This window comes from Heterocephalus glaber, unplaced genomic scaffold (assembly GCF_053883595.1).
Source record: "Heterocephalus glaber isolate CG9 unplaced genomic scaffold, H.glaber_assembly_v1.0 deba00001806, whole genome shotgun sequence".
Taxonomy (NCBI): domain Eukaryota; kingdom Metazoa; phylum Chordata; class Mammalia; order Rodentia; family Bathyergidae; genus Heterocephalus; species Heterocephalus glaber.
In genome coordinates, this window is record NW_028258481.1 from 1,657,143 (window position 1) to 1,683,986 (window position 26,844).

The following is a 26,844-nucleotide window of genomic DNA, read 5'->3' on the forward strand; positions in this document are numbered from 1 at the left end:
TGGGCAAATTTAGGGTCGAAGTGAAGATACTCGCATCAGCTCATACTTGGTAAAAAGCCACAGCGCTCGGTAAATGTAACCTTGATTCTGGGCTTTTAAAAAAATTGCCTGGGGTGATAGTACACGCCTGTAATCCTAGCACTCTGGATACTGAGGCAGGATGCACTGCCAGACCCTGTCTCCAAAAGCTCAACTTAAAAAAAAAACACAACAAAACTTTTCTGCACAACTTTCATGCTGATCAGGTTCCAGGTGGATGCCTGCAACTCTGCGTGGCGGGTGAGGGGAAACAGTTTTGGGAGTTCTGAGACACAAGGCATGAGCTATGCATGAATGATGAGTTAGGCTGTGATACAGCCTCATGGCAGAACGCTGGACTAGTGTTTGGCTTTGTAAAGCTCTGTGTTCAGGGAGGGTAGAGTTAATTAGCTCCAGCACGGACTTTGAATGTCCTAGTGAATAGGCAGCCGACAAAATCCAGGGTGCTATTTAGGTGGCAAGTTGTGAAATCCTCCAATCTGGGTCGAGTGCCCAGGGGAGGAGCTGGAGCTCTGCCTACATCGGTACCACTCTCCAACCTGTGCACTGGAGCCCCTGGCTGCCAGCCTTCATGGCTGGGGTTGATGGGCCCTGCTACTCAGGTTAAGGCAGGAAGATTAAGTTTGGGTCTACCTGGGACACCTAGGTTGTGGCTATAATCCCAGCGCCCTGGGAGACTGGCAGGAAGACTGAGATTGAGCCCAGGTGGGGCAATTTAGCAAGATCTTGTCTGTAAATTTAAAAAAAAAGCAAAAAAGCTGGGGATGTGAAGACCCCAGTACCAGGAAAAAAGAGAGGACTGGGAAACCTAGCTCAGTGGCAGACTGCCTCTGGGTTCAACCCCCAGTAGAGAGGGAAAAGGGAAATGGGTGAATTATGAAATGGAGCACTTAGGATAAGTTTAGAAATATGCAGTACTTGGGGGGGAGGGGTTCCTGGGGATTGAGCCCAGGGCCACACCAAGCTATCCCTAGTTCCTTATCTTTTAAGACAGGGCCTTACTAAGTTGCCCAGGCTGGGCTCAAACTTCCAGCCCTCCTGCCTTGGTGTCCCAGAGTGCTGGCATTATGGGTGTGCAGCACCACACCCAGCTATTGCTGCTTTTGTTACCTAAAAGTTAACTTCACTTTTTTTTTTTTGGTACTGGGGACCCAACTCAGGACCTTGTGTTTGCAAGGCAGGTGCAGTGCCACTGAGCCAAATCCCCAGCCCTACCTTCTAATTCTTCAAATTCACTAGAAAGCAACTCCCATCAAATCTCCGTTGAATGAACAGGGCTTTCCCCCTGGGTTGTAATTACTCTCAGATAAACTTATTCACCTTGAAAAGTGGACCGCCGCAGGTGAAGCCAGTGTCCACCTGGTTCCAGCCTGGCCCACGTACACAGAGCCCCTTGCTGCACAGATGCACAGCTGCTGCACAGCTGCTACCCAGCCAAGGCCTGGTGGAAGAGGAAGGGGACAGCCTCCAGCGAGAGGAGCATGCTTGGGTGAGGCCGGTACAAGTGGAGAAGTACACAGGGAAATGAGAACGTCAAATAACCACCTGATGACACCACTCAGTGCAGCCACGGGACAGGAGACAGATTCAGTCGAAAACTCAATAATGCTACTGTGCCTACATTTTTGCCAGAACGTTGTGATGGGAACAGGGAAGGAAAAGTACAGATGTAAACGACACAGTTACATTTTTTTAACGTAAACCTTTTTTACTGGCCACTTCCAAGAATGCTTTACAGGTTGTGCAAAAACATTTACAGACTCCATGTGGTGTTTTTCTCACAAAAGCTTTTCCATCTACAACAGATGTCTGATAACACTAACCAAGTCTAAGGAAAACAAGGCTGAGGTCCCTCGAATTGCCACAGTCCACATCCCTTCGGACACTTCATGAGACAGCAGCTCAGATGCCCCTGCTGCTGGGGTGACGGCTGTACCCTAACCCACCGGGAGGGAGGTGCCAGTTTCACCCCTCCCACCTACAAGAACGGCTTTGTAAAAAAGATGACTTTGTAGTGTCAAAAACCAACAGCAGGCCAGGGATTTAGCTCAGTGGTTCCATTGCCTGCCTCGAAAGTGCAAGGTCCTGAGTTCAATCTCCAGTACCAAAAAAACCAACAGCAGACTTTTTCCTAACCCTCCCCCATGAAGCCCAGGGTGGTTTCAGCTTTGTCCCCTGCCCGAGGGCGCTGGCATGCCCATCTGTGTCTCTGAGACATGGAAAGGCGCTTTCCTACCTGGGGAGACCCAGGCCACTGTCGTGGCGTGACCCTGGGCTGCTCACCTCACCCTCACCCCAGCGCTGGGCAGAGCTTCTCCACACTCCTGAAGGAGAGGGTTAGTGGGTTACGCGTCCTTGCTATCTCTTCACCCACTGCTGTGTAAAATCCACTGTGTGGCACCAGCAGAGGCACCACCAGGAGCGAGCAAGCTGCTGTCCTGCCAGCCCCACTCAGGCCTCAGGCAGAGGAGCTTGGTGGAGGGTGTCCTGACGGGCGGCCAGGGGCAGGGTCCGCACACCTGCAGAGGCCACATCGAGCAGCACACCTCGAGGGTGCGACGTGTTCTCCAGGGCCAGACCCAGTGTCCTCTCCTAGGAAGCGCTGGGCACGACGCTGAGAAGGGAGGGGAATGAAAGCAAGCCAAATACAAAACAGCACGCCTGTTTCCCACCTGGATCCTTGAACCCTGCAACATGCGTGTCGGGAGTTAGGCCGTGTTGGCCAGTCCAGGGGCCCACGTAGGTGTCTTGGCCCAGGCCCCAAGGTCAGAGGAGGCTCCTTCCTACACCAGCAGGCATGGCCACGCCTTTCCCTCGGCTACGTACAAAAGCCCCACAGGGCAGCACCCTGCCCTGCAGAAAACGCTGGCTGCTCAGCACAGGGCTGAGCCCGCACCGACTTGCAAGGCCCGCTGCGGGCTGCGAGTGGAAACCCTGAGAATCAGAATCACTCCCCCTCCACCACCAGAGGTCCACAGACCTCCAGCACCAGGCCAGGCGTGAGACCACACTTCACCCTCCTGAGACTCCACAGGGCTGAGGATGCACGCAGAGTGGCGGGGGACCCTAGGTAGCAGAACCCTGACTGGCAGCCTCTGCGCCTCCACCGAGCACAAAGTGCAGCAAAGGGACAGGGAAGAGTTGGGCTGCCCAGCCCAGGAGACCAAAGGTCCCAAGAGGGAAAGGTCGGTAAAGAAAATGCAAACGGTTAGTCGGTGAAGTGATCGCCAAGAGCCGATCGTTTATTTCGCTGCCTGCTTGGCCGCTCGCTCGCGGTCAGTGGGCTGGTGGGTCGGTGGGCCGGTCGGTCACCAGTGCCCTGGCCCCCACCTGCTCCTACCTGCCGCCGAGCACCTTCCTCCTCCCACCGCGGCCCGCTGCGTCGCCGCCGCCAGCGTCAGAGGTGACACTGCAACTGCAGGTACAGAACAGGCAGCCCTAGTTCTGCGCAAATGTTTGGATTACAAATATCTAACTAGGTTTGAAATGTTTTATAGAATAAGACAATATTCTTTTCAACAAACTTTTAAAAAAATGTACAGTTTTGTTGTTTCCGCCTCCCCCCGCCCTCCCATTGCGTGCCCTCCCCCCACCCCTCCCAGCAGCTCAGCCCCACCCCGACAGCCCCTGTTTTCCTTGGTTGTGTTTGGGGGGGTGCCTGACACCCCCAGAGACCCAGCTTCGTGGCTGACAGGCGACCACGCAGGGGCTTCACCGGTACCCTTGGTAGCCGTAGTAGTTCCTGTAGTACCGGTCTCGGTCCTGCGGGTGGTGGTAGTAGTAACTCTGCCACTGGAAGAGAGGGGACCGTCAGGGAGCGGCTGCACCCAGGCCCCAGCTGCAGCGCCGCCCTCCCCCTAGCCGAGGCACTCACGTCCCGGCTGTACTGTCTGTAGTAGTCTCTGTATCTGTTGTACTCGTAGTCTCGCCCGTAGAACCGGTCATAGTCTCCTCGGTAGCGGTCGTAGAAGTTCCGGTAGCCCTGGGAAAGGAGCACAGTTACGGGGTTTTGGCAGCCTGACCCACTGTGCCCCTCTCGGCTCGACAGTGCAGACGGGATGAGTTTGGTCAGATGAACACACTGGGCGGCCAAAGCCCTCAGCCCCGAGAAGACAGCCCAAAGCCCTCTGCTGCCCAGCGCGGCCAGAGGGAGGGGCAGGGCCGCACTCACCCCTCTGTTTCCAGACTGCCCCCAGTACTGCTGCCCGTAGGCCCGGCTGTCGTAGCCTCGGCGCTGCCCGCCCACTGGAAGAGAAACGGAGAGCGCTCAGACAGCTGGCACAGGGTCCTGGCTCCATGTGGAGCGGGAAGGGAAAGGTCGGAGCCACGATTGTGGGGAACTGCGGGGAATGGGGGCCTGCCTGGCCAGGCACCTGCCATGCCAATTAAAGCCCAGCGCCAGGGTCTCTGAAGAGTGGGGGAGGGCAGAGAGAACCAGGCCACCTTCCTGGGGATGCCCCCAGTTCCCTCAAGACATTTAGGGGGGCGAGAAGACCCGTGGCAGAGTAAGGAACACGAGCATCTGCCATTCAGAGTGTCACGGACTGTCAGCCCTGCGAGAGAGCCAAGGAGTCACAAGGCCCATCCCCACCATTTTCTTTTCTTTTCTTTTTTTTGGAACCAGGGATTGAACTCGGGTCCTGGCGCTTGCGGAGCAGGTGGTGAAACCACTGAGCTAAACCGCCCGCCCCCTCATCCTCTATGTGAGAAGCCGTCTACACCGCGTGCTCTTGGAGGAGGGGCACTGTCTGTCCCCAGCACCCAACATGCAGCAGGCCCTCAGCACACTTGCACACACACTGCACGAGCACAGCTTGTCCTGAGTGTTAGCTGACGAACAGACCTGCAGGGGAGAATAATTCCACTGACAGCCTAGAGCTGGCTTATTAATTAGCCCCAAATTGATTTACTGAAGACTGTGTTCATTGTCTGGCCTAAACAGCCAGGTTGACCCAAGAGGCAAAGCAGCAAGGAAACATCAGATGAGAATAGGGTGTCGCTGCACAAACCATTCCACTACACCGGCAGTGACGCATGGGACACCCACGTGTTAGCATGACAGCTGGACACGTAAGAAGGCACAGCACGCTTTTCAAGAAACAAGTATTTTGTGGAAAAGGCATTATCCTTTTTATGGAAGAATTACAGGACAGCTAAGTCGGCAGGGAAAGGACACAGGAGGAAACCCGCTCCACCGAGGCACTTCCTTACTGCCAGTGGCTTGGCTTCCTGGCCTTCTCAGCAGGGCTCCCGAAATCGGCCCAAATGCTGACTGCAGTGGGACTGCCTGGTTTCTGGACTCACCGTAGCCCTGGCCCCGGCTTCGGTTCTGCCGGTTGCGCTTGTTCCTGTTGTTCCGACGGTTTGTGCGCTTCTCCGATGGGGGCAGCACCTTCCTGGCCTCCTCCTTGTACTTGGTGACAATGGGCTGAGCTTCCTCCTTTTCCAGCTCCCCGTATGTCACCTCATCCATATAATCACACTTTTCAGGCAGAGAGAAGTTGGCTATAAGAGTAAGAGAGAAGCTTGTGGGCCTGAAAAGTGCATAGATGGGTAAGAACTCATTATGAAAATTCTACTACAGAAAAGGTAAGAATTTCTAAGCTTCATCTAGTAATGCACAAAAATGTGCTGGTTCACACCCACTCACACCTAAATACCAAAACTGATCTTCTCTACGCTAAATTTTAACACCCCAGGCAAAGCACTATCTGCCAACTGTTGATTCACAAGGTCTCAAGTGATCCGTGATAAATTAGCAGTGAACTGGGCTAAGGTTTCTTATCAGGACAGAAGCAGGTAATGGAGGCCAAAAGCAATCGAGAAAGTTTTGGTGTCAGTTAGATAAGATGCTAAGTGACATTTTAGAAAGAGGCTGGCCTTGCAGCATCTGCTACCTACACAGTGAGAGCAGGGAACAGGAGCATGGTCCTTGGTTAGCCCGAGTGGGCTGGACCAGCACACTCTGTACTCCAAGTTCACAGGCTGCCCTGCAGACCTCACTGCAATGGGGTTCCCGGGATTCTTCAATGAATCCAGTTAGTCTTGTTTCTTATAAAACTGACATTAATTCCTGAGAGCCTGAGTATCAGTCATAGACTTGTATAGCTCATTTTGCATAAATGTGGAGGATGAGACTCAAAGGTTTCCACAGGCAGAGAAAACCCAGCCATTGTCAGGGCAGGTGGGAGCCACCAGTTAAGGGGAAAATCAACTAATGGAACAGCAGGAAGCAAGAGCAACCAAAATAGCTAATGCTGTCTTGTGGGGACCTTGCTCTGGGGCTGCTATAATGCATAAGTCACTTAATGCAATACCATAGAAACAACTAAGCAAGGAAAAACTAAAAACAAGCCTACTACAATACCATAAATCAATATCCACCAGTGAAATCCTCATTCCAACTGCCCTGTTTTGATTTGAACCATAGCATCTTCCCAGCCTTTCATGAAATAAAAATGCACTTGCTCTACTTTGCAATGCGGGATAGTGCTGGGCAAACAGTAGACACCACACATATTTTCATACCAAGTGATTTACTTAAGGAAGCTTCTTGTTTGAGTTTAATCTTTATATCCTTCAGTGCTAGGGACTGAACCCAAGGACTCACGCCTACTAAGCAAGCGCTCTACAGCGGAGCTATATCCCAGCCCATCACTGAGTTTAATTATCCTGTGATCTGTCACGGCTTCCCTTTTTGTGATTCATCCAGGATGAGTCACAAGGTCAGTGCTCATAGTGGGAATGGTGGCACACGCCTGTCATCCCAGCACTCAGGAGGCTGAAGCAAGAGGATCCCCACAAGTTCAAGATCAGCTTGAACTACATAGTGAGAGCTCGTCTCAGAAATCAAAAAACAACAAAAAAAAGGGCCAGGGATTTAGCTCAGTGGTTCCGCCACCTACTGTGCAGGTGCAAGGACCCGAGTTTGATCCCCAGTACCAAAAAAAAAAAAAAAACCAGAACAAAAAATGGAGGAGTCACTACTTTGTTATTCCCTGTGCTCATTCACTCATCCACAGCACTCACACCCACTAAAGTGAGCTTCTGGGTCAGGGCCAGAGCAACTCCTGGGCAAAAGGCCTGCTAACTACAACCAATGAGGGGCAGGGGGCAGGAGTCCTAGGTGTGTAACTTTAGCCCACCTTTCATCTCTAGCATTATGGACTCAGGCACATCGTCTCCCTCCACTTCCTTCCTCAACTCCAGCCTCTTCTTCCAATCTTCCTCATTAGGAACAATCACCACCACCTTCCGGGAGAAAGTCTTGAACAACAATAGCTTCCGCCGTTGGCCAGAGTTGTACACATTACACTAGGAACAGAAGGAATAGTTGTTCAGGAATAAAAACCACCATTTAACTTCTACCAAAACTTTGTATCTTTTATAACTGGAGCATCAGATGAGGGGATCAATATGTGCAATTGCCTTTTAAAAAAACTTTACATGACAGGTATTACTTATCTAACCCAAAAAACTGAGATTCAGTGAAGCAAAAGGACTTATCCAAGATCACAAATCTTGTAAGTGGGGCCAGAAATTCTGAGCTCCAGGTCTTTTCAATACCTCTATTATCTGGTCCTATATACTCCAGTAAAAACACCAATAAGGGTACCTCTGTAATGTTTAAAACAACCATAACTAAAGTTGGATGTGGTGGCGCACACCTGTAATCCCAGCAATTGGGAGGCTGAGACAGGAAGATCACTGTGAGTTCAAGAACAGCCTGTACTACACAATTTGAGTTCCAGCCTGAAGTATATAGTAAGACCCTGTTTCAAGGCCGTCCCCTCAAAAGAAAAACAAACCCACCATAACTAGCCACGCATGTTACAATGAGTTCAAGAACAGCCTGAGCTACACAACCAGACCCTGCCTCCTGCTCAATTCAGTCTTTCTTCATATATGCACCCCAATTTGGCTCTAAGTAATTTTATTAAGTGGATACAAAATATTCATCTTTTTATCTTCTTTTTTTTGGTACCCGGGATCGAACTTGGGTCCTGGCGCTTGTGAGGCAGGCGGCGGAACCACCTGAGCTAAACCCCCGGCCTGTCTCTGTATCTTCTGAAAAGCTGGGTTTCTTTTGATTATCTGGACAATACCTGATCAAGAATAAAGTTCCTCTTTGTCCGAGAAGCGATCTGGACCAGCTTACTAAGGCACTGGGAGGCTTGCTGAACTGAAAGGTCTCGGCTTTCAGGGTCCATCCCTGGCTCCTCCAGCCCCTTCATCTGCAAATGTGAGAGATGGGTAAAGGAACACAAGGAGTTAGATGTCAAGTTCAGGCCCAAGAGACACTGCTGCCACTTCAAATGCCACCTTGTCACCTCAATTCATCCTTTGGCTCAATGTTGTGACATTATTTCTTGCAGTATCATTTCTAATCAACCTGGATAGATCCCAGATTTTATCTACTTTCAAAAATTTTACAATACAACAGAGGAAAAAGAAAGTCCACTCACAACACATAGAGAACAGCTCCCTTCTCCCTCTGTGGGACCCTTGTTCTCAGACCCTTGAGACTAACTCTCCATGGAGGGCAGCTGAGGAGTTTCCTGGTCCCCCCAGCAAGCACTGCGCTGGGCAGTCTCCCTGTACTCACCCTCATCTGACTGAGCACAGTCTCAGCTCCCAGAATGTTGTATCTCTTCTCAGGGTTTTCTTTTGCGTATTTTAGTGCCCACTGGGTCTTTCCAGATCCAGGTAGTCCCACCATCAGAATCACCTGCAAGTAAACAGAATCAGGAAATGCAATGAAAATAAGTGAGGGTCAATTTATAAAATCCCATTTAAGCCAGGTATGGAGACATAAGCGTACAATCCCAGCTACTGGGGAGGCAGAAGCAGGATTAAAAGTTGGAGGGCAGCCTAGGTAACACAGTGAGACCCCATCTCAAAAGCACAATCCTCTAAAACACAGACAGGTGAGAAGCACCCCCTCCAGTCTGTTAATGCTTTGAGAAGAGGCCGGGCAACTTACCCACCCACCACCCCAAAGCAGGAGCCCCAGGTGGGCGCACCTCACACTCTTCAGTGGTCTTGGGTGGGACTGCAGTGCGCACACGCTCCTCGACAGGCACGGTGTGGATGAACACAAACTCTCCGGGGGGTGGGAAGAAGGGTTCCTCCTTCTGACCAAAGTTTAATTCTACAACACAATTTCTGCAGAGGACATGGGGTAGGAGGGCGCGATCTGCCAGGGAGTCCTTGGTGATCCGGAATGCCACACCTAGATCTTCTGCATTCTTGGAGAAGGAAAGCTCTACTTCTTCAGCCTCAAAATTCTACAGGGACAAAGCACAAGAGCGCTCAGGGGCTGACAGGGCCCGAGTGTTGACTAAACCTTAGTTTAATCTCGTCTGAAACTCATCTGCTGCGCCACACAATGAAACCAGCCATGCACCAGATGCGAAGCCAGCCATGCACCACGTGCAAAGCCAGCAGTGGGTGGGTGCACAGTGCACTCCCAGGGTCCTCAACCACCCCAGGACCCCACCGTTTCAGAGACACTTACAGCAAAGCAGCCAATAACGTCATTCTCCCCAAAAGTCTGGCCAAACTCCTCAAACTGGCTGTTCTGTGCCTTGAGTCCACGTCCATCAAAGCCATAAGAGAATTCATCCTCACCTAGAATAGCCAATGCTCAGTTACTGGCCCAAAGTTCCCCTAGATAAGCAAGATGGTAGCAAACACAGGCAAGGAAGTTACAAAATAACTTTACCTAGCTGAGGACCAGAAAAATCAACAGACCACCCGACTCGGAGGACAGAAACCTCTGTGCAGCCTTCTTTCACTGGGAGATTCTGGGTTACCTGGCCAAGTCAGAAAAGGAACTCAGGTAGTCTGACCACTCAGGAACAAGGAGTTAGAAAGACAAGATTTTACATAAACTGAAAATGACAGGTATCACACAGACATCAGAACAGCAACTGTCACTTAACCTAAGCTGGGGGTCAATTTCTTGGTCACTAGAACTAAGGTTATTGTTAACACAGGGTAAGGGGCTGGGAATGTAGCTCAGTGGCGCCATGCCTGGCTTGAAAGCGCAAGGTTCTGAGTTCGATCCCTGGAGGGGGGAGCTATCACAACAGGGTAGAGGGGAGGGGGCTTGAGGGGAGGAATGAGATAAAATAAAATTTTAGAAAAATAATAAAAAATAAAAACAGGGTGACTTTTCCTGTACTAGTAAAACATTAATGGATAGGAATCCAATACACAGATACTTTAAAGAACAAATTAACAAAGAGTGGCTGTGATGAGCTACTACCTTGGCCTCAAAGCAGACTTTTCCCTTTGTGACTCCGTAAGTGCTCCTCGCCCCAGACCAGAGGGTGGGGAACTTCTCTGAGAAGAGTGGCTGGCCTCCGTAACGGTCTTTGCTCACTTGGAAGTGAAGATCTGAGGTATCTGTAAGAAAGATGGGGCTGGTTTACTGCATGGCCCAGCTCTGGACAGCCACCCACCACATAAAACAAGTGTGCCCAATGTCAAGAATGGGGGCCAAGTCTCTGAGGAGGTGCAGGCCAAGAAGTTCTGATCCCCAAAATCACTTTTAGGAGAGCAGTTAAACCCCAAGTGTTTTTGCCTTATACATACACGTGTCCAGGTTCACAAGAGTCTGGTCCTCCTCCTCCTCCTTTGCCTCCTCCTCAGGAGGTGGTGGAGACTTGGAGCTATAGAGAAAGAAGTAAATCCATGCAGCCACAGCTCTCTTCCAGTCTGCAGGACTTAAACTACCAGTGAGTAACAAACCCTGGCAGACAGCTTCTTCCACCAAACCAGAGTCCACCTACAAGCCTGCTTCCACTTCTGTCCCCCAGACTTGATCAGTGGGCAGCACGCCACTCAGGCCGCCGCTCCACGGGGAGGACCAGGGCCTACCGGCTGTGGTGAGCCTCCTCTCGGAACTCGTAGTAAGCACGGCCATGTTCGTCTTTCTCATCCCGCTGCCTCTTTACCCCTCGCCGCTCACCATCCAAGCCTGCCGGCTTTGACTTCTCACTGTCTTGGTCATCTCCTACCAAAGTAGGTGAAGAAAATCAGCACTTTTTACACTGGAGTGTGGAATAAGCTCAGAACCAACCGAAACCAAATGGGCACTTGAGTATGTCCAATCAGAAGTCAGGTTATTTCAACAGCACCCATAGCACACTTTATTTCCAAAGATTATTTTTTGTCTTTGGCTAGAATTTTATGGGGGGCGGTGCATTATGGGCTAACATGCAGTCCAGCAGTTGATAAAAACCGGGCAATTTTGTATTCTAAATTTATCTACTTAATCAGGTCAAACTTGAAAATTTCCCCATTAATATATAAGTGGTCTCTAAAAAAAACCTTCACAGGTTAATTCAATCCACCAAGTTTAGATTTAAGGCAGGCACTTTATATTTTCTAATACTTTTCCAGTCATAACAGAGACCTCAAATTTTTAAGAGTTTACATTCCCTGCATTAAAATATACAAGCACCCATGACTTTACTTACATAGCAAATGAACTCAAGAGCATGATACACAGCTGTATTTTTTATCGGGGATTTACTGAAAGTTGCAGGAGCAAGTAATTAAGTCACAAGAAACTCATAAATAATACTGCATCTTTACTGCACACAAGGTGTTATATTTATAGTGACTTTTTTTTTCTGGAACCATCACTGAGCTCCATCTCCAGCCCATTTTCGATTTTGAGACAAAGTCTCATAAAGTTATCCAGGCTGGACTGAACTTGCAATCCTCCTGCCTCAGCCTTCCAATGGGATGGAATTTACAGGGGTGCACCACCATATCTGGCATGCAACATTTTTTACAAAAGGAAAAAAGCTAGTTTTCCCTTAAGCTTTAATATTTTGCAATAGAATGTTTTTAATAACAGTATCTTTAAAACCTTTATCCTTCAACGCTTTTATTTGGTATTTGGGATACACACGAGTCAAAGATTATGTAATGAGATTTTTGTCTAGGACATCAGACGAAAAAATCTAAAAGTTGTACGTGACTGCTATAAAACAGGTTCCAATTACACCACGATATTTGAGAGCAGCCTAAAACACGTGTTACAGCAAGAATTTAGGGAAACCACACTGCAAGGATTCGGGGGCCAGTCTAGGTTCCCTCCCTAATCTGATGGATACAGTTCCCGGACAGCTCTAGCCACTCAATCACCAAAACAAAGGAAAAAAGGCCACCGACGCCCCGGGCGCCCCCCACAGCCTCTTCCCAAAGGTCCGGTGGACCCCAGCCAGCCGACCTCGACCCATTCAACTCCGGAAGTGGAGAGTCTGACAGGTAAAAGGCAGGCCAGCCCAAGTGCTCAGCAAACCTACAGTGCCCGCGCACCGCCTCCGTGGGAAGACCCACACGTAATCGAGCGCGGGCCACGCAGCTAAAGTGTCCAGATGCGCGGGGGACGGCCTTCCCTTCCGGGTTAATGATTAAGCCCAGCGCTCGGCAGGGCAGGGCAGGGCGAGTGCGCTCCGCTCACTGCTCGACTTTACCACGGCAGCCCAGGCCTGAGCCTGCCACCGGGGGTCCCTGTCACCGCCAGTCCCTCTGCACACTCTGGGCTGGGGAAGAGGTGCGGACGCGGGCGAGGCCGCTCCACAGGTGGCTCGCGGCGGGCGGGATCGCCTTCCCGCGATAGCAGAGCAGGGGAAGGGCCGGGATCGGGGCAGGGGACAAGGGTCCGATGGCGGGGACAGCACGGGGCGCCCGCCGCCGCCCACCTGGCTCCTCCGCCGCGCCGCCACCCGCCACCTCGTCCCCGCTGCGCTCCTCGTCCCCGCCGCCGTCCTCGCCCTGGCCCTGGCCCGGCTCCTCGCCGCCGTTCACGCCGCCCGGCCCCGCCGCCGCCTCTGCCTCCCCCGCCGGCTCCGCGCTCGACCCGGGCCCGGGCTCTGCCTGCGCAGCCATCTCCTCGGGGCGCTCGGGGACCGCGGCGCACTCGGGGCCCGTGCCCGGCGGCGGCTCCTCATCCTCGTCCTCCAGCAGCGCCTCTTCGTCCTCCTCTTCGTCCTCGTCCTCGTCCTCGTCCCCGACTGTGCCGCCGCCCGCTGCCGCCGACACCACAGGCCGCGGCTCCGCCTGGCAGGCCCCGCCGGGCCCGGGCGCGCCGCCCGCCTCGTCCTCCAGCATCTCGGCGTCCAGCGCCTCCTGGAGCCGCTGGGCCAGGTCCATCTTGAGGCCGCGCGAATCCAGGCCGCGCCGCTGCAGCTCCGACCGCAGCTCGGTCACTTTCAGCCGCTTCACCTCCATCGCCGCCTCCCGCCGCCTCCTCCCCTGCGAGCAGCCGGCCGCGCCGCACCGCGCAGGCGCCGCCGCCCGCCTCCGCCTCCCGCGCCGGCGCGGGGCCCGCGCAAGCGAGCGACCGAGTCCCGCGGCGAGGTGGCAGCGTCGCCTTCCTGCCGCGCTGCCCCCGCGACCCGCGCGGCTCAGAACGATGCAGCGGGGGTCGGTTTCTTTCCAGGCGCCTCGGTCCCGACCGCGGGCGCGCGCTCGGACGACAGAGCTCCCCCGGGCCGCTTTCGCCCGCCTCTCCCTCGCGCCGCGGGCCAATCAGCGCCAGGAGTTTTACTGCGCAGCCGCACCGCTTCCCGAAACGAGCAGGGCTGGCTGCGGCTCAAGTCCCTCGTATCCCGGAAGTGTGTCCGCGCTCGGCTTTCCGTACTTTAGCTGGGACTCTGCGCAGGCGTTGTGCGTGCTCCTTACAGCTCTGGTCTCCCGTAGTCCTGCTCACTTCCGGTCGCAGCGGCATCTTGTCACTACAATACTCTGTGCAGGCAGCAGCCTTGTGAAAGTAAAAGAAGCCGGAGGAAAACTGCTGTTAACATGAAAACTCATTAATAATTGTTTGTTTGGCTTGTTGAGTTCTCCAGAACTCAAGGATACAGTAACAACTGTTCCTCTTTTCTGAACGCCTCAACTTCTACCCAGCAACACACGTCCGGGCCCCGCCTTTCTTCCCTGTCATTGGCCAGCTTGAATTGGTGTCTGCCACTCTGATTGGTCAATGTTGATCGCCCTGATTTTTCCAATTGGCGACGCAGTCTTTTGAGAGGCGGGTCGTTCCTGCGGGATTGCCTCTCCGCGCCGCCTCTGACTGGGGGCTGTGGCGCAGTGCGCGGGACCCTTTAGTTCTCCCTGTCTGAGGCCAGACCTGTCGTCCCCGCGCTGCGCGAGGAGCCGCAGTCCCAGGGGGACTTCCGGGCTCGGGCTGCACAGAGGCCGGAAGGGGCGGGCGCTCGCGGGCTCGGAGCCTGGGTGCCTGTGCCTCCGCTCCTCGCCTGCGGGCCGTGGCGCCGGCCTCGTCCGCCTCGGTCCCGACCCTGGCGAAGGCTTGGTAGAAGAGGACACAGGCGTGCGCCTGGGATCCCAGCACGCTGGAGGCTGAGGCGGGAAGATCGCAAGTCCTGTCTGGGCTGAGCAACTTGGCGAGACCCTGCCTCAAAATAAAAAATAAAAGGGCTGCATTGTAGCTCCGGGCGAAGGCCCTGGTTGCATCCCCTCTGCCAGGAAGGGGGAAGAAAGGACCTGGAAGAGCTGGGAAAGGGGAGCCTAGCTGCCTCGCCTGGGCGGCTGTGCCAGCCCGCCCGCTTGCCTGCCGGCCCAGAGCCGCCCGCGAGGCCCATGGAGGCGCGGCTGCAGGAGGCGCAGCTGCTCAAGGAGCAGGGAAACCAGCGCTACCGCGAGGGCCGCTTCCGGGCCGCGGCCGGCAGGTACCACCGCGCGCTGCTGCAGCTGCGGGGACTGGAGCCCGGCCCGGCCCCCGATCCGGGCCCGCGGGCTTCCGCGCTCTCGGCCGCGCTGGAGGACGCGCTGCGCAGCACGCAACTGGCCTGCTACAACAACCTGGCAGGTGGGCGGGAGCTCCTCCCTGCCTCGGCGGCGGGCGGCCCGGGGTGCGGGGCCTTCGAATGCGCTCACCGCATGCAGAAAACCGCGGCTGCTTCTGAGGGAAGCTCGGGGCTGGGAAACGGTCGCAGGCGTCAGCCGGTGGTCGGTCCTGTTTGCCGTGGCGTTTGAAGGCTTTCCGTGTAAGGCCAGGGGACTGGGGTAGCGAGTGTCTCCCGTGTCCAGATGTGTCAGCAGGCCTAGGCTGAGAGAGGAGACTAGGTCCCTTCCGTGACAGGCAAGTGCTAACCGGGGAACTCACTTCAGGGTAGCGGACGCTGACGGTGCAAGTCGAGGCTGTGGCTATTGAGATGCCTCCCAGGACCCCACACTCCTTCGTGAATGTGCACTTGTTTAATTCTGCCTCCTAAGCTGTTCTTAAAAGAAAAATTGGGAGTTTTTATATTTCCTAATGGTTGTTTAAAGTGACTTTTTTTTAATCCAGTGGTACTGGCGATGGAACCCAGGACCCGGTCCTTGCACATGCTAAGCAACGGCACTACTGCTGCGGTACATCACCATCTCTAAAGTTATTTTTAACACTGACATTATTTATTAGCTGTGGTGTGCTGAGACCCTAGGTTTGTTTGCCTTTGGTTTTGAGACGGGTTTTCTGTGTATCGAAGGCTCACTTCGGACTCGAGGAGGACTTCCTGCCTCTGCCTCCTGACTGCTGGGATTACTGTTGTGTCCTTTTGGCAGGGTGTGTCCAGTTGTACCCTCACCCAGAGATAACAGAAATAGTGTAGTTGCTGGAGTTTTAATTCACTCAAGTGAAAAGCTACACAAAGGTACTGTTTAAACCCTTTACACATGTCACCCTGTGCTCCTGTCTCAGGATGCTTAGGAGAGGCCCCCATGCACCGCTGGATTGACAGCCTGTGTTTATTGAGTGCCTCGAAGGTACCCGGCAGTTCATCTACAAACTCATCCTCACAGAAGCCCTGGCTATTAGATGATTATACTCATTTTGGGGTAAGGTCACAGCCTGAGGCCCTCCAGGGGCCTTCGTCACCTTTAGGAGAAAGTCCAGTGCCTTCCCCCCACCCCCCAGCAGCACTGGGGATGGAGCCCACCTGTGGCCTTTGCCCGCTGGTCCTGGCACAGCCCCTCCACACCTGAGCGTTTGGAGCACGTTCCCACCCCTCACTTTGTAGGTGTCTTCTCTGGGGCTTGACGCCCTGTTTCTTCACTGGTCCTTGTCCTGCAGATCTGGGCTCAAAAGCTGCTTTCTGCTGGGTGTGGTGCTGGGTAGGAACCAGCCTGTGAGCTGGCCGCGAACCTGACCAAAGGGTGATGAAGTGGAAAAACGAGACACAGAAACACACTAAGATCTGGGGGCAGGGCGCTCAGTCTCCCTTAGACATGGAGCTCCACGTGACTGGTGAACCTGGGTTTATTCACCAGACGCCAGACGCGGCACGAGCAGTGGGAGCTCCCCAGGACTCCTGTCTCCCTCTCCACTGGCCTCAGAGTAAACAGCCTGGCCCCTGCTTGCTTTGCTCTCCCCGAAGCGTGTCAGTGCTCTTGCACGCCCTCTTCCTCCTCAGTGCTCACCGAGGAGGCCCATTGGGTCTCATTCTTCCCATCCAGTCTTACATAGTGTTGCACACCTGTGATCTAGTGACTTTCAGGAGGCAGAGGCAGGAGAATTGCAAGCTCAAACCCAGTATGGGCAACCTGGTGATTTAGTGAAACCCTGTCTCAAAATGAAGAACAAAGCGGGGTGTGGTGGCACATGGGTGTAATCCCAGTCTGGAGGATGGCTGTGAGTTCAGCCCATTCTTGAAGAGTGAGACTCTCAAAAAAAGAAAAAAGAAAAAGGTGCTGGGTTCCATCCGCAGTACCCCATGTACATACACACAGGTAAAGTGAAAAGGGTTTTAACTGAATTCTTAAAGGGTGTTCTTCGGGTCTCTAACTAGGCCTATCCTGCCCCTGACAGTGTCCCGAGGTGAGTGGGAGGTGGTGCTCGTGCTAAGTGTTCCCCCTCTGAGCCCTGTGCTTCCTGTGACTCAGGCAGCCTGGTGGAGCAGAGTTACTGAGGCTCCTGCTGTCCCCTTTCCCCCACCCTAGCCTGCCTCCTCCAGATGGAGCCTGTGAACTATGAGCGGGTGCGGGAGTACAGTCAGAAGGTCCTGCGTCGGCAGCCCGACAACGCCAAGGCCTTGTACCGGGCTGGAGTGGCCTTTTTCCACCTGCAGGACTACGAGCAGGCGCAACACTACCTCCTGGCGGCCGGGCACAGACAGCCCAAAGGTGAGCCAGCGGGGCACCGAGAGGGGCCGCACTTCCCAGCTGGCAGCTCGCCACCTGCATGACCACCACACCTGTTCTGTCCATCCGTCTCCACAGCTGCCAAGTGTCAGAGTTGGCCACCTAGGTCAGTGATTGGCGAACCTCTTAGAGCTTTCGAAGATAATAGCCAATTGCAGCACACTTGACATAGGTTCGCCACCACTGGGCTAGGCGGTATCTGTGGAAAGGGGTTTTTTTGTTGTTGTTGTTTTGTTTTGTTTTGTTTTGTTTTGTACCAGGGATCGAACTCGGGACCTTCTGCTTGTGAGGCAAGCAGTGGAACCACTGAGCTAAATCCCTGGCCCTGTTGCTTTTTGAGACAGGATGTTGCTGTGTAGTTCAGGTTGACTTGAAGTAACTAGCCCAGGCCAGCCCTGAACCCAACATTTATTTTATTTTTTTGTAAATAGGTAAGATATTCATGATTCAAAATTCCTTTTTTTTTTTTTTGGTACTGAGGATCAAACTTGGGACCTTGCGCTTTTTTGAGGCAGGTTGCGGAACCCACTAAGCTAAATCCCCGGGCCTCAGAATTCTAAAACTAGCAGGGTGTGGTGGCTTATGCCTGTAATCTCAACACTAGGGAGGCTGAGGCGGTCGGATCACTATGCGTTCAAAGCCAGGCTAGGCTACATAGTTCAAGACCACCCTGCACTACATAGCAAGACCCTGTGTCCAAAAAAACAAAATAGCCAGGCATGGTGGTCCATACCCATCATCCCAGCAATTGGGAGGCTGAGGCAGGATTGCTGCAAGTTTGAGGCCATCCTGGGCTACACAGTGAGTTCAAGGCAGCCTGAACTACACAGTGAAACCTTGTGTCAAAAAAAAAATTATAAAAGTATAAAGAGGAAAACAGGCTGAGTGTGGTGGCTCACACCTGTAATCCCAGACTCAGGAGACTGAGGCAGGAGGATCACTGTGAATTCAAGGCCAGCCTGAACTACATAGCCTGTCTCAAAAAAACAACAGATTAATAAGAATACAATGAAAAGGGGGGCGGGATTTAGCTCAGTGGTTCCACCCCTGCCTGGAAAGCTCAAGGTCTCAAGTTGGATCCCTGGTACCAAACAAAACAAAACAAAACACAGAATACAGTGGAAATATTCTTTCACCTCTTATTCTTATTTCCACAAGAAAATAGTGTTAGTCTTGCGTGCATGCATAGGAGACATTTGTGCGTAACAGTGCATGTGCATAGACACCTGTTGCCTCTGTCTGCCTGCCTGTGCTGTAGAGATACGCCTCTGTACCTCTGGGTGTCTGTGTGTGCTGGGGATTGTCCCCAAGGCCTTTGTTCACACTGAGCTACGTCCCCAGCCTTTTTTTTAAAACAGTCTCACTGGGGGTGGGGACGTAGCTCAGTGGTTTCGCTGCCTGCTGTGTAAGCGCAAGGACCCAAGTTCGATCCCGGTACCCCCCCCAAAAAAGAAGACAGTCTCACTAAATTGCCCAGGCCTGGCTCAAATTTGCAAGTCTTCCTGCCTCAGCTTCCCACAGTGCTGGGATTACAGGTGTGCCATGTATGCTTCTCTGTATTGTATGTATGTAAGCCTGTTGTGGTTTTGTGTTTTTTTGTTTTTGTAAGCCTGTTTTTATGTGTGCATACAAAGCCCTACCCTGGCAGGGATTTGTGTGTGTATGTGTTTGCAGAGGATTGAACCCAGAGCCCTTCACGTATTAAGCGTGTGCTCTCCCCCGAGCTACACCTCCGGGTGTTTTTTTAGATTTTTTTTAGGACAGGGCCTCTATGTAGTCCAGGGTAGACTTGAACTGACTATGTAGCTCAGGCTGGTCTCAAACTCTTGGTGACCTTCCTACCTCAACCTCCTGAGGACTGGGGTGACAGGTGTGTGCCACCATGCCTCCCAAGATTTTTAGATTGATTAGTTTTCTTTTTTTGGTACCGGGGATCGAACTCGGGTCCTTGGACTTGGGAGGCAGGTGGCGGAGCCACTGAGCTTCATCCCTGCCAATTGATTGGTTGTCTGTAGTTAACCATAGTGCATGCCAGGGCTTTGGAGGCCACATTGTCCAGTACTGAGTCCTCAGCCTTGAAGAGGGGTGGGAAGGAGGAGGTGGCCAGGAGGACACCTGACAGTACCGATCCACTCTCCTCCTGGGATCACCCTGTGGCCCTCACCGGGCCTTGGCCCACTGTGGTGGGCCCCAGGGAAGGGGTGACCTCTGGGAAGGGGACATTGGCACTCTGGCTGGACTCAGGCTGTCCCCCCATTGGCTCATTCAGTACTAACCAAAGGATGTTGTCCCTCACGCATTCGTCCAGAACGGCTTCAGAGGTGCAACTGGAGGGTGCCCAAATGTAGCAGTGCTGCAGTCCCCCTGCTTTGGCCAGGGATGTAGCTTAGCAGTAGGGTGCTTACTGGATCAGTCCCCGGGACACGGGGAAAACACATGAGCAAACACTTGTGCACATGCAAGACCACAACCCTGCATGTAAAGCTATGATAATTCATAAATGACATGAAGTGCCACCTGCGTGACTCTTCAACAGTGATAACTATTTTACCACTCTCTTTCATTATAAAACTAGCAGCCAAGCTGGGCATGGTGGTGCGTGCCTGTAGTCCCAGCATTCTGGGACGCTGAGGCAGGAAAATTGTAACTTCCAGTCCATCCTGGGGAACTTAGTGATTTGAAGAGACCCTGTCTCAGAACAAAAGAAGGGCTGGGGACAGAGCTCAGTGCAGAGAGCCTGGGTTCTACGTCCAGTGCTGGAAAAAAAAATCAGTGACCACTCCAGCCCCCTACAGAGATCTTTTTTCTAAATCCAGAGTGGCATTTAATGAATCCACTGTTGCATAGAGCGATTGTTGTGATGCACGGGTATGTATTAACCCTCCCCTGCCCAGGACGCACTCGTGGTCTGTCGCTAACTGTCCTCTCCATCTGCCAAGATGCCAGTGTCCGGAGGTACCTGCAGCTGACGCAGTCTGAGCTCAGCAGCTACCGCAGGGAGCAGAAGCAGCTGTACCTGGGCATGTTTGGCTAACGGGAAGGCGCTCCCACCGAAGCTCAGGTGGGCCTTGAGCAGGAGTGAGGAGGCTTCTGCTTCTTGTTCTCCGCTTGGCACGGACTCTGCCACCCGCACCGTCCGCACCTGTGTCTATCCAGCTCCCAGTGCCTGTCACTGTGGGGCCTTGAGAGCTGCACCAGAAAAGATTCGCCAGCAAAGGGCAGAGTGGAGTTTCTGGCCTGGGCCTGACGGATGGACAGCTGTTGTTGCACACACAGGCGAGGGCAGCCGAGGACAAGTGTCCTCTTCCTCTTCTCAGATGCCCAGCCCAAACCAGGAAATACATCACATTGAAATGGAAGAGTTAATATTAACCACTTGTGTTTAAATTCGTGTTCTCCGTAATATTTCACAATACTCAGATTCTTTTTCCCTACAAAAGTATCTGGTTTCTATTTTTTTCCTCCTGGTAATTTATAATCCTTGCTCTTACTCATATTTAGATCATTAATAAAGAACATGTACTTTTTTATTAATCTATTCTCTTAAGACCTATGGAGTCAAGCACTTAAATATTTATCGAGTAAACCCTTCAGCCTTGTGTTAAAAAAATACCCAAGATCCCCGGTACCAAAAAAAAAAAAAATACCCAAGTATGGGCCGGGGATGTAGCTCAGTGGTTCTGCTGCCTGCCTCGAAACTGCAAGGTCCCGAGTTCGATCACTGGAAAGACAGATCACCAGATCTAGAAACAGTACCACGGCAGAGCAGGATGGAAATCAAAACCCTGGGCTGGGGAAAGACGTAGCTCAGTGGTAGAGCACTTACCAGGCCTGCCAGGATGCCAGGTTCATTCCCCAGTACTGGAAAAAAAAAAAATCCAAATCTTGTTGCCTGTCACCCAGTGTTTTGCAAGAGCACTGATCCTCCCAGAGGAGAGAAATAAGGAGAAAAGGCTGATGCTGCTTAGTCCTTTCAAGCCCGAGGAGGGTGGGAGTCCAGACTTGGTCCTGCTGAGCAGGAGGCTCCACCAGCCAGAGCTGCTCTGTGGTTCTGTTTCCTCCTCATGGACAATCTGAGGTCATGGGCACTAGGCCAGCAGTGGAGAACAAGCAGTACTGTCTACATCCAAGTGGTGGAAGTAAGCATGTGCCCTCAACCATAAACCAAGTAGATTTCGGGGAAAGAAAGACAGTACCCTAGTCCAGTGGTGGTGAACCTTTTAGAGCTTTCAGTGATAAACAGCCTACTGTGGCATGTGTGGCATAGGTCCCCCACCACTGCCCTCTTCCTTTTCGGTACTCACATCCCTGGTGGATGTGGTGGTGCATGCCTGCACTGGGGAAGCTGAGGCAGGAGGATCACAGAAAATTCCAGGCCAGACGGCTACATATATAGTGAGTTCAAGACCACTCTGAACTACACGGTGAGACCTTGTCTCAAAAAAACACCACCAGGCTCTCTCCCAGTGGACTAGACTCCTCTTTATTCCTCCCTATACCTTTAAGTAATACAATCAACAACAAAAGAAAGTTTTTCTACCAAATAATTTCATGATGTCCAAGGACAGAATTAAAAAATAGTGTTTGGCTCCTTTTTCAAACGTCTTGAATTGCTTAGTTAGGGTTATTAACAAAAGTGTCAGTGCAAATCTTACCAAGTCAGTTTAGCCAGAAACCGTTTATGTTGATGTTTCTTCTAGTAATTTTCCATCCACTGACCCACCCCTATGCTTGGGTTATAAATCCCAGCTTGTCACTGGGTCCAACCTGGGCCCCACCAGAAGACCTGGTTGCAGTGGTTCTGTACCACTCACCGTGAGCCCTCTGTGACCAAGTCTGCCTTCTCATGCTTTAAAAAGATAAATTAAATGCTGGGAATTTAATTCAGTGGTTCCAGTGCCTGCCTTGCAAGGGCAAGGTCCCGAGTTTGATACCCGGTACCAAAAGAAAAAAAAAAGGATTAAAATTATCATGGCTTAAAAAAAAAATGTCATGGCTGGGTGTGGTAGCCTATGCCTGTAATCCGGAGGCTGAGGCAGGAGAATTGCTGAGTTTGAGGCCAGTCTGAACTACATAGCGAGACCCTATCTCAAAAAAAAAAAAAAAAAAAAGAAGTCATGGCTGCATGTTTTATTCGGTTGTTTTTTTTGGTTTTTTGTTTTTTTGGTACCTGGGATCAAACTCGGGACCTTGCACTTGCGAGGCAGGCGCTGGAACCACTGAACTAAAACAGCCCCTGCATGTTTTATTTGGGGCTGGTTTTCTTTTCTTTTTTGTACCGGGGATTGAACTCAGGACTTTGCGCTTGTGAAGCGGGCAGCAGCACCACTGAGGTACATCCTGGCCTCTCACTATTCTGTTAACAGTGCGGCTGTAGCTCAAGGAGAGCCCTTGTGTAACACAGAAGTCCTTGAGTCTGACTTCCAGACAGCAAAGGAAAAGTACATATTTTTAACCACTTCTTGGCCTTTTGGCTAACATCAAGTGTAGTATCTGTTCTTATCAGTTTAATACATATTTTTTTAGAAACAGGGTCTGGCTGTTGCCCAGGTTGGCCTCAAATTCCTAGGCACAATCAATCCTCCTGGCTCAGCCCTCCCAAGTTGCAGGGACTACAAGGGTGCACCAGCATGACCAGCATTAGTCTCCCTGCCTTCTGCAGGGAAAATATGAGGCATCATCAGCTTCTGCTTCCTGTGATGCCTTGGCAAAGGAGCTCCCCAGCCGCATCTTCTGCTCAGCTGTCTCCTTTCCTGGGAAGCACTTACAGTGCTGAGAGTAGACACACAGACCCGAAGAGGGAAAGACTGGACACTTAGGGTGTCTCATCTTTCCAGGTTCCACACACACAGCCAGGCCCATGTGTGAAGGAGGGGTTTCTGGGGAGTCCTGCAGCCCCACCTCTTCCCTCCACCCCACAGCAACCCTGCAGCCTGGAAGGTCGGCAGATGCTCGCTTGTCATCTCACTTGGAGGTCGGGAGGGCAGTGGAAAGCATCGGTCACTCACAGGACCACTGGCCAAGTGTCCTCCCCAAGCTCCTGCCAGAGGCCGAATTGTCCTCTCCGAGGTCCAGGGCACACTGAGGCCAGTGAGAACAGACACCCGGCAATCAACACAGTGCTCACTGCCGACCCTACCAACCAGGTGTCTTTCCACGTGGAAATCAGAGGTGACAGCAACAAAACCGAGGGCTGGAAAAACATGCCACAAGTGGCATCTGGCAGCACAGTCAGGTCTGCATCCTGACTTGACCTTAAACAGCTGGTGATTGAGCATAAATTAACTTGCATGTTCTTTTTTTGCGCATCTTGCATGTTCTTGAGTCTCAAATTTTCTCATCTAAAAACCAAAGGAGGAGCTGGGCGTGGTGGTGCACATTCGTAATCCCAGCACTCAGGATGAGGCAGGGATCACTGAATCCAAGGCCAGCCTGGGCTAGATAGTGAGTTCAAGGCCAGTCTGGACTACACTGCAAGACCCTGTCTAAAAAAACCATGGAGCTTAGGGCCGGGGATTTAGCTCAGTGGTTTTGTCGCCTGTTGCGCAAGAGCAAGGACCTGAGTTCAATCCCTGGTACAACCCCCCCCCCAAAAAAAACACGGGGCGGGGATAAGTACCCCATAACATGGAGGGTTAAATGAGGATTTATATGAAAATCACAATACAGCCCAGAACACAATTACAATAAGCTATAACTGTGTAAGATGCCCTAATTTGTTTTTTGTTTTTTTGGAACCGGAGAAACCACTGACCTAAATCCCCTGCCCAGATGCCCTAATTTGTATACCTTTCCTAATAAGACCTACATCACCTTCAGCCTGTCTCAAATTTTTCCTCATAAGTGATCAGACCCACCCTCCTACCCCACGACAGCTGTCAGATAAAAGAACAGGGAGATGATGATAACACAAAGGCTCCTGAAAGAAAGCAGACACCAGCTCACAGAGGTCATTTCATGGGAGCTTTATGTTCCAGCAAGTGGAGGAGTGGCTACGTTTCCAGAGGCTTCCCAGGGCTTTCGGCAGAGCTGACAGACCTGCTCTGCCTAGGTCCTGCTCATCTGTCTGGAGAGAGGAGGGCAGGAGGAACTTTCTGCCTGGCAGAACTTTCATTCTGTCACTAGCAGGAGTGATGAGCCGGGCACAGAGGAAGCTGAAGCAGGAAGATTGCTGTGAATTTAAGGCCAGCCTGGGATACCTAGTGAGTCTGAGGCCAGCCTGGACTACAGAGTGAGACTCTGCATCAAGGGGAGGGGCACTGGGTATGACGGCACACACCTATAATCCTAGCATTCAGGAGGCTAAGGCCGGAGGATTGCTGGGAGTTTGAGGCCAGCCCGGACTACACAGTGAGTTCAAGGCCAGCCTGAACTGCATAGCAACACCCTGTTGCAAAAAAAAGAAAAAAGGAGCGATGAGACACCTCCCACCTCTGTGCTGCCATCTAAGGCGAAGAAGGCAAAGAAGAGCAACCCTGGCAACAGCTCCTGCACCCAGAGATCAGTTTTTAGGGCCAAGTACAAATTCTTTTGGAGGCCCTCCCCCTCCACTGTTCTGTCTGTCTGTTGGGGAGGCAGGGTGGGGCTGCACCCCCAAAACAGAGCCAGCCTCTGGATCGGTTCTGCTGCGCTTGGCCAGGTCCTCATTGTGCGCCTTTCGGATGTGGCGGTAGAGGTCCCCTGACTGGGTGTAGCTGCGCAGGCAGTAGCGGCACTCATAGGGCCGCTCTCGAGTGTGCACCGTGGCGTGTCGCCGGAGTGTGTAGGAGCATGAGAAGGTCTTCCCACAGGTCTTGCAGGTAGGGACGTCCTCGGTAAAGACCCCAAAACTTCCTGGGGCTGCTTCAAAGTCAGAGGATGGATACAGTGACTCATGCAAGGCTGGGGGTGTGGGCAGGGGTGAGGTCACCAGTCCTCGAGGGTACTGCCCAGGACCTGGCAGTATGTGGTAGGGCAGGTGAGCATCAGGAGCAAGGAAGTGGTCACTTGGCCCCACCTCCTCCAGGCCTACGCCCCCAGGCTCCTCAAAAGCCTGGGGCTGGACAGGCTGGGGTGGGTGGGGGGGCTGGGGGGGCTGTCCAAACACAGCACCTGCAGGTGGGAACAGACTCTCAGGACCCTGAGGCTGCTCCTCAGTCACCTCCGTCTCCTCGTCAGAGATCACGATGGCTTCCACTTTCACCTGGACCAGCTCGGCTTCACCTGGAGCTGGGGCTGAAGCTGTGGGGTAGAAGCTTTGCAGTGGTCCTCCAGGGTCTGGGACCTCCACTACCCGAAGGCTCTCAGCACCCACCCCAAGGGGAGTCAGGGGCTCCACGGAAACCGTGGGGAGGCCAGAAGGGAAGTAGTTTGCAGGGAGGGCCTCTGTGGAGCTACTAGGGCTGGCCAGAGACACAGAGCGGTCTGCTCCTGGTGGGGGCGCTGCCCGCAGGTGCGATGACTCCACCTCCATGCCAGGCTGTGTGGTGTCGGCCCCACCAGGCACAGGTAGCTCCTCTGGAGGACAAACAGCAGGTAAGGGGGCGGTGGGGCTCTTCCATTCTTCCTTGCCCCACTGGCCTGATGTTTCAGCAGATGCCATTGAAGGCTGAGGACCATGGGAAGTGCTGGACAGAAACTCCAAGCCAGGGGGCTGTGTGCCTGCTTCCTCCTCCTTCTTGGTGCTGTCGGCCTCTGTCAGGGCCCGGGCCTGCAGCCTCTGCTTACACACCTTGACTATGTCATTCATGTGCAGGTAGCTGGCAGCGGCCAGCACATCCTCCAGGGGTGTGTCGCCCTGCAGGGCCAGCTGGCCAGCATACATGAAGTCCAGCAGCAGCCCGAAGGCCGGGGCCGTGACAATTTCGTTGTGAATACACACCAGATCCCTCTTGTCCAGTTCCCGCTCCTTGTAGAACAGCTGGAAGAACGGGCTACAGGAGGCCAGAACAGCCCGGTGGGCCAAGAACTGGGTGCTACCCACCATCACCGTGCAGTCACAGAGGAAGCCCTGGGACCGCTGCTCCCGGAGGCTCTGCAGCAGTTGTTGGCTGTGTTCTGGGAACTCCATAGCACCCCACGGAGGGAGGGCACCCCGGAAAGGTCCCCACCAGTGGCTCCTTGGGGAGAGGGCAGCGGGAAAGGGCAGGTGACTTCCTCAGCAACCTCAACGTCAGCCCCTAACTGTGGCTCGCCCCCAAGGCGGCTGCCAACACCCCAGCCCGCCCGCCCGAGCGCTTGAAACAGCTACACTGCTGCCCCGCCCCCGCCACACCCAGTTTATTAGTCCCGCCCCCCGGAGCGAACCTTTGCCGCAGGCCCCGCCCCTCCAAGAATGCCCTGCCCCCGGAAGTCCCACCCCCTAACCAGTCTCGGTTTCCTCGATGGCCGCCCGGTAGCTTTCAGCGGCTCCTCCAACTAGGAGTCTCTTTCGCGCTTAGGCCCTCCAGGGTGATGCCTCCAAGCCTCGCTAGTACTCCTTGGGCCGCTGGCCTCTCTCCCTCCAAGGGCCCAGGGCTCCCGGGGTGGGAGCTAGAGCGGAAGCTGATCCCTCACCCACCACCGAACAGCCCTCGGGCGGGCTCCGCCTCTTCCCACCCTCTCAGCTGCGATTGGTGCGAGCTCGCTCTCCCTGTCACGGATTGGTCCGCTTCCCGCTATCAA

General features: G+C 53.1%; 3 protein-coding genes and 1 pseudogene across 6 annotated transcripts; 2 read left to right on the forward strand and 2 right to left on the reverse strand.

Moving 5' to 3' along the window:
- Positions 1 to 3,260: 3,260 nt before the first annotated feature.
- Hnrnpul2 (heterogeneous nuclear ribonucleoprotein U like 2) lies at positions 3,261 to 13,583 on the reverse strand. Of its 2 annotated transcripts, XM_004874393.4 has the most exons (14): positions 12,762 to 13,583; positions 10,924 to 11,059; positions 10,639 to 10,715; positions 10,310 to 10,449; positions 9,764 to 9,854; positions 9,557 to 9,669; positions 9,063 to 9,326; positions 8,645 to 8,767; positions 8,145 to 8,273; positions 7,185 to 7,353; positions 5,344 to 5,544; positions 4,211 to 4,284; positions 3,914 to 4,021; positions 3,261 to 3,831 (listed from the first exon to the last, which is right to left on the reverse strand). In XM_004874393.4, the coding sequence occupies exons 1-14, from the start codon at positions 13,288 to 13,290 to the stop codon at positions 3,751 to 3,753; spliced, it is 2,235 nt and encodes a 744-aa protein (XP_004874450.1). In that variant the 5' UTR covers positions 13,291 to 13,583; the 3' UTR covers positions 3,261 to 3,750. The 2 variants fall into 2 exon arrangements, 1 of the variants encoding a protein (XP_004874450.1); XR_002392030.2 differs by lacking the exon at positions 4,211 to 4,284 and having other exon boundaries at positions 12,762 to 13,582.
- A 519-nt stretch (positions 13,584 to 14,102) lies between these two features.
- On the forward strand, positions 14,103 to 20,736 carry Ttc9c (tetratricopeptide repeat domain 9C). Of its 3 annotated transcripts, none has more exons than XM_004874398.4 (3): positions 14,103 to 14,890; positions 17,002 to 17,184; positions 20,142 to 20,736. In XM_004874398.4, exons 1-3 carry the CDS (start codon positions 14,662 to 14,664, stop codon positions 20,234 to 20,236), a joined length of 507 nt encoding a protein of 168 aa, XP_004874455.2. In that variant the 5' UTR covers positions 14,103 to 14,661; the 3' UTR covers positions 20,237 to 20,736. The 3 variants fall into 3 exon arrangements, with proteins under 3 accessions (XP_004874455.2, XP_087059815.1, XP_087059816.1); XM_087203689.1 differs by having other exon boundaries at positions 20,097 to 20,419; XM_087203690.1 differs by having other exon boundaries at positions 14,266 to 14,750.
- Positions 20,737 to 22,656: 1,920 nt separating this feature from the next.
- Positions 22,657 to 22,787, forward strand: LOC147820701 (U2 spliceosomal RNA; annotated as a pseudogene).
- Positions 22,788 to 24,152: 1,365 nt separating this feature from the next.
- On the reverse strand, positions 24,153 to 26,665 carry Zbtb3 (zinc finger and BTB domain containing 3). The gene is made up of 2 exons (XM_004874399.4): positions 26,548 to 26,665; positions 24,153 to 26,300 (listed from the first exon to the last, which is right to left on the reverse strand). The coding sequence occupies exon 2, from the start codon at positions 26,249 to 26,251 to the stop codon at positions 24,704 to 24,706; it is 1,548 nt and encodes a 515-aa protein (XP_004874456.1). The 5' UTR covers positions 26,252 to 26,300; positions 26,548 to 26,665; the 3' UTR covers positions 24,153 to 24,703.
- Positions 26,666 to 26,844: the final 179 nt, after the last annotated feature.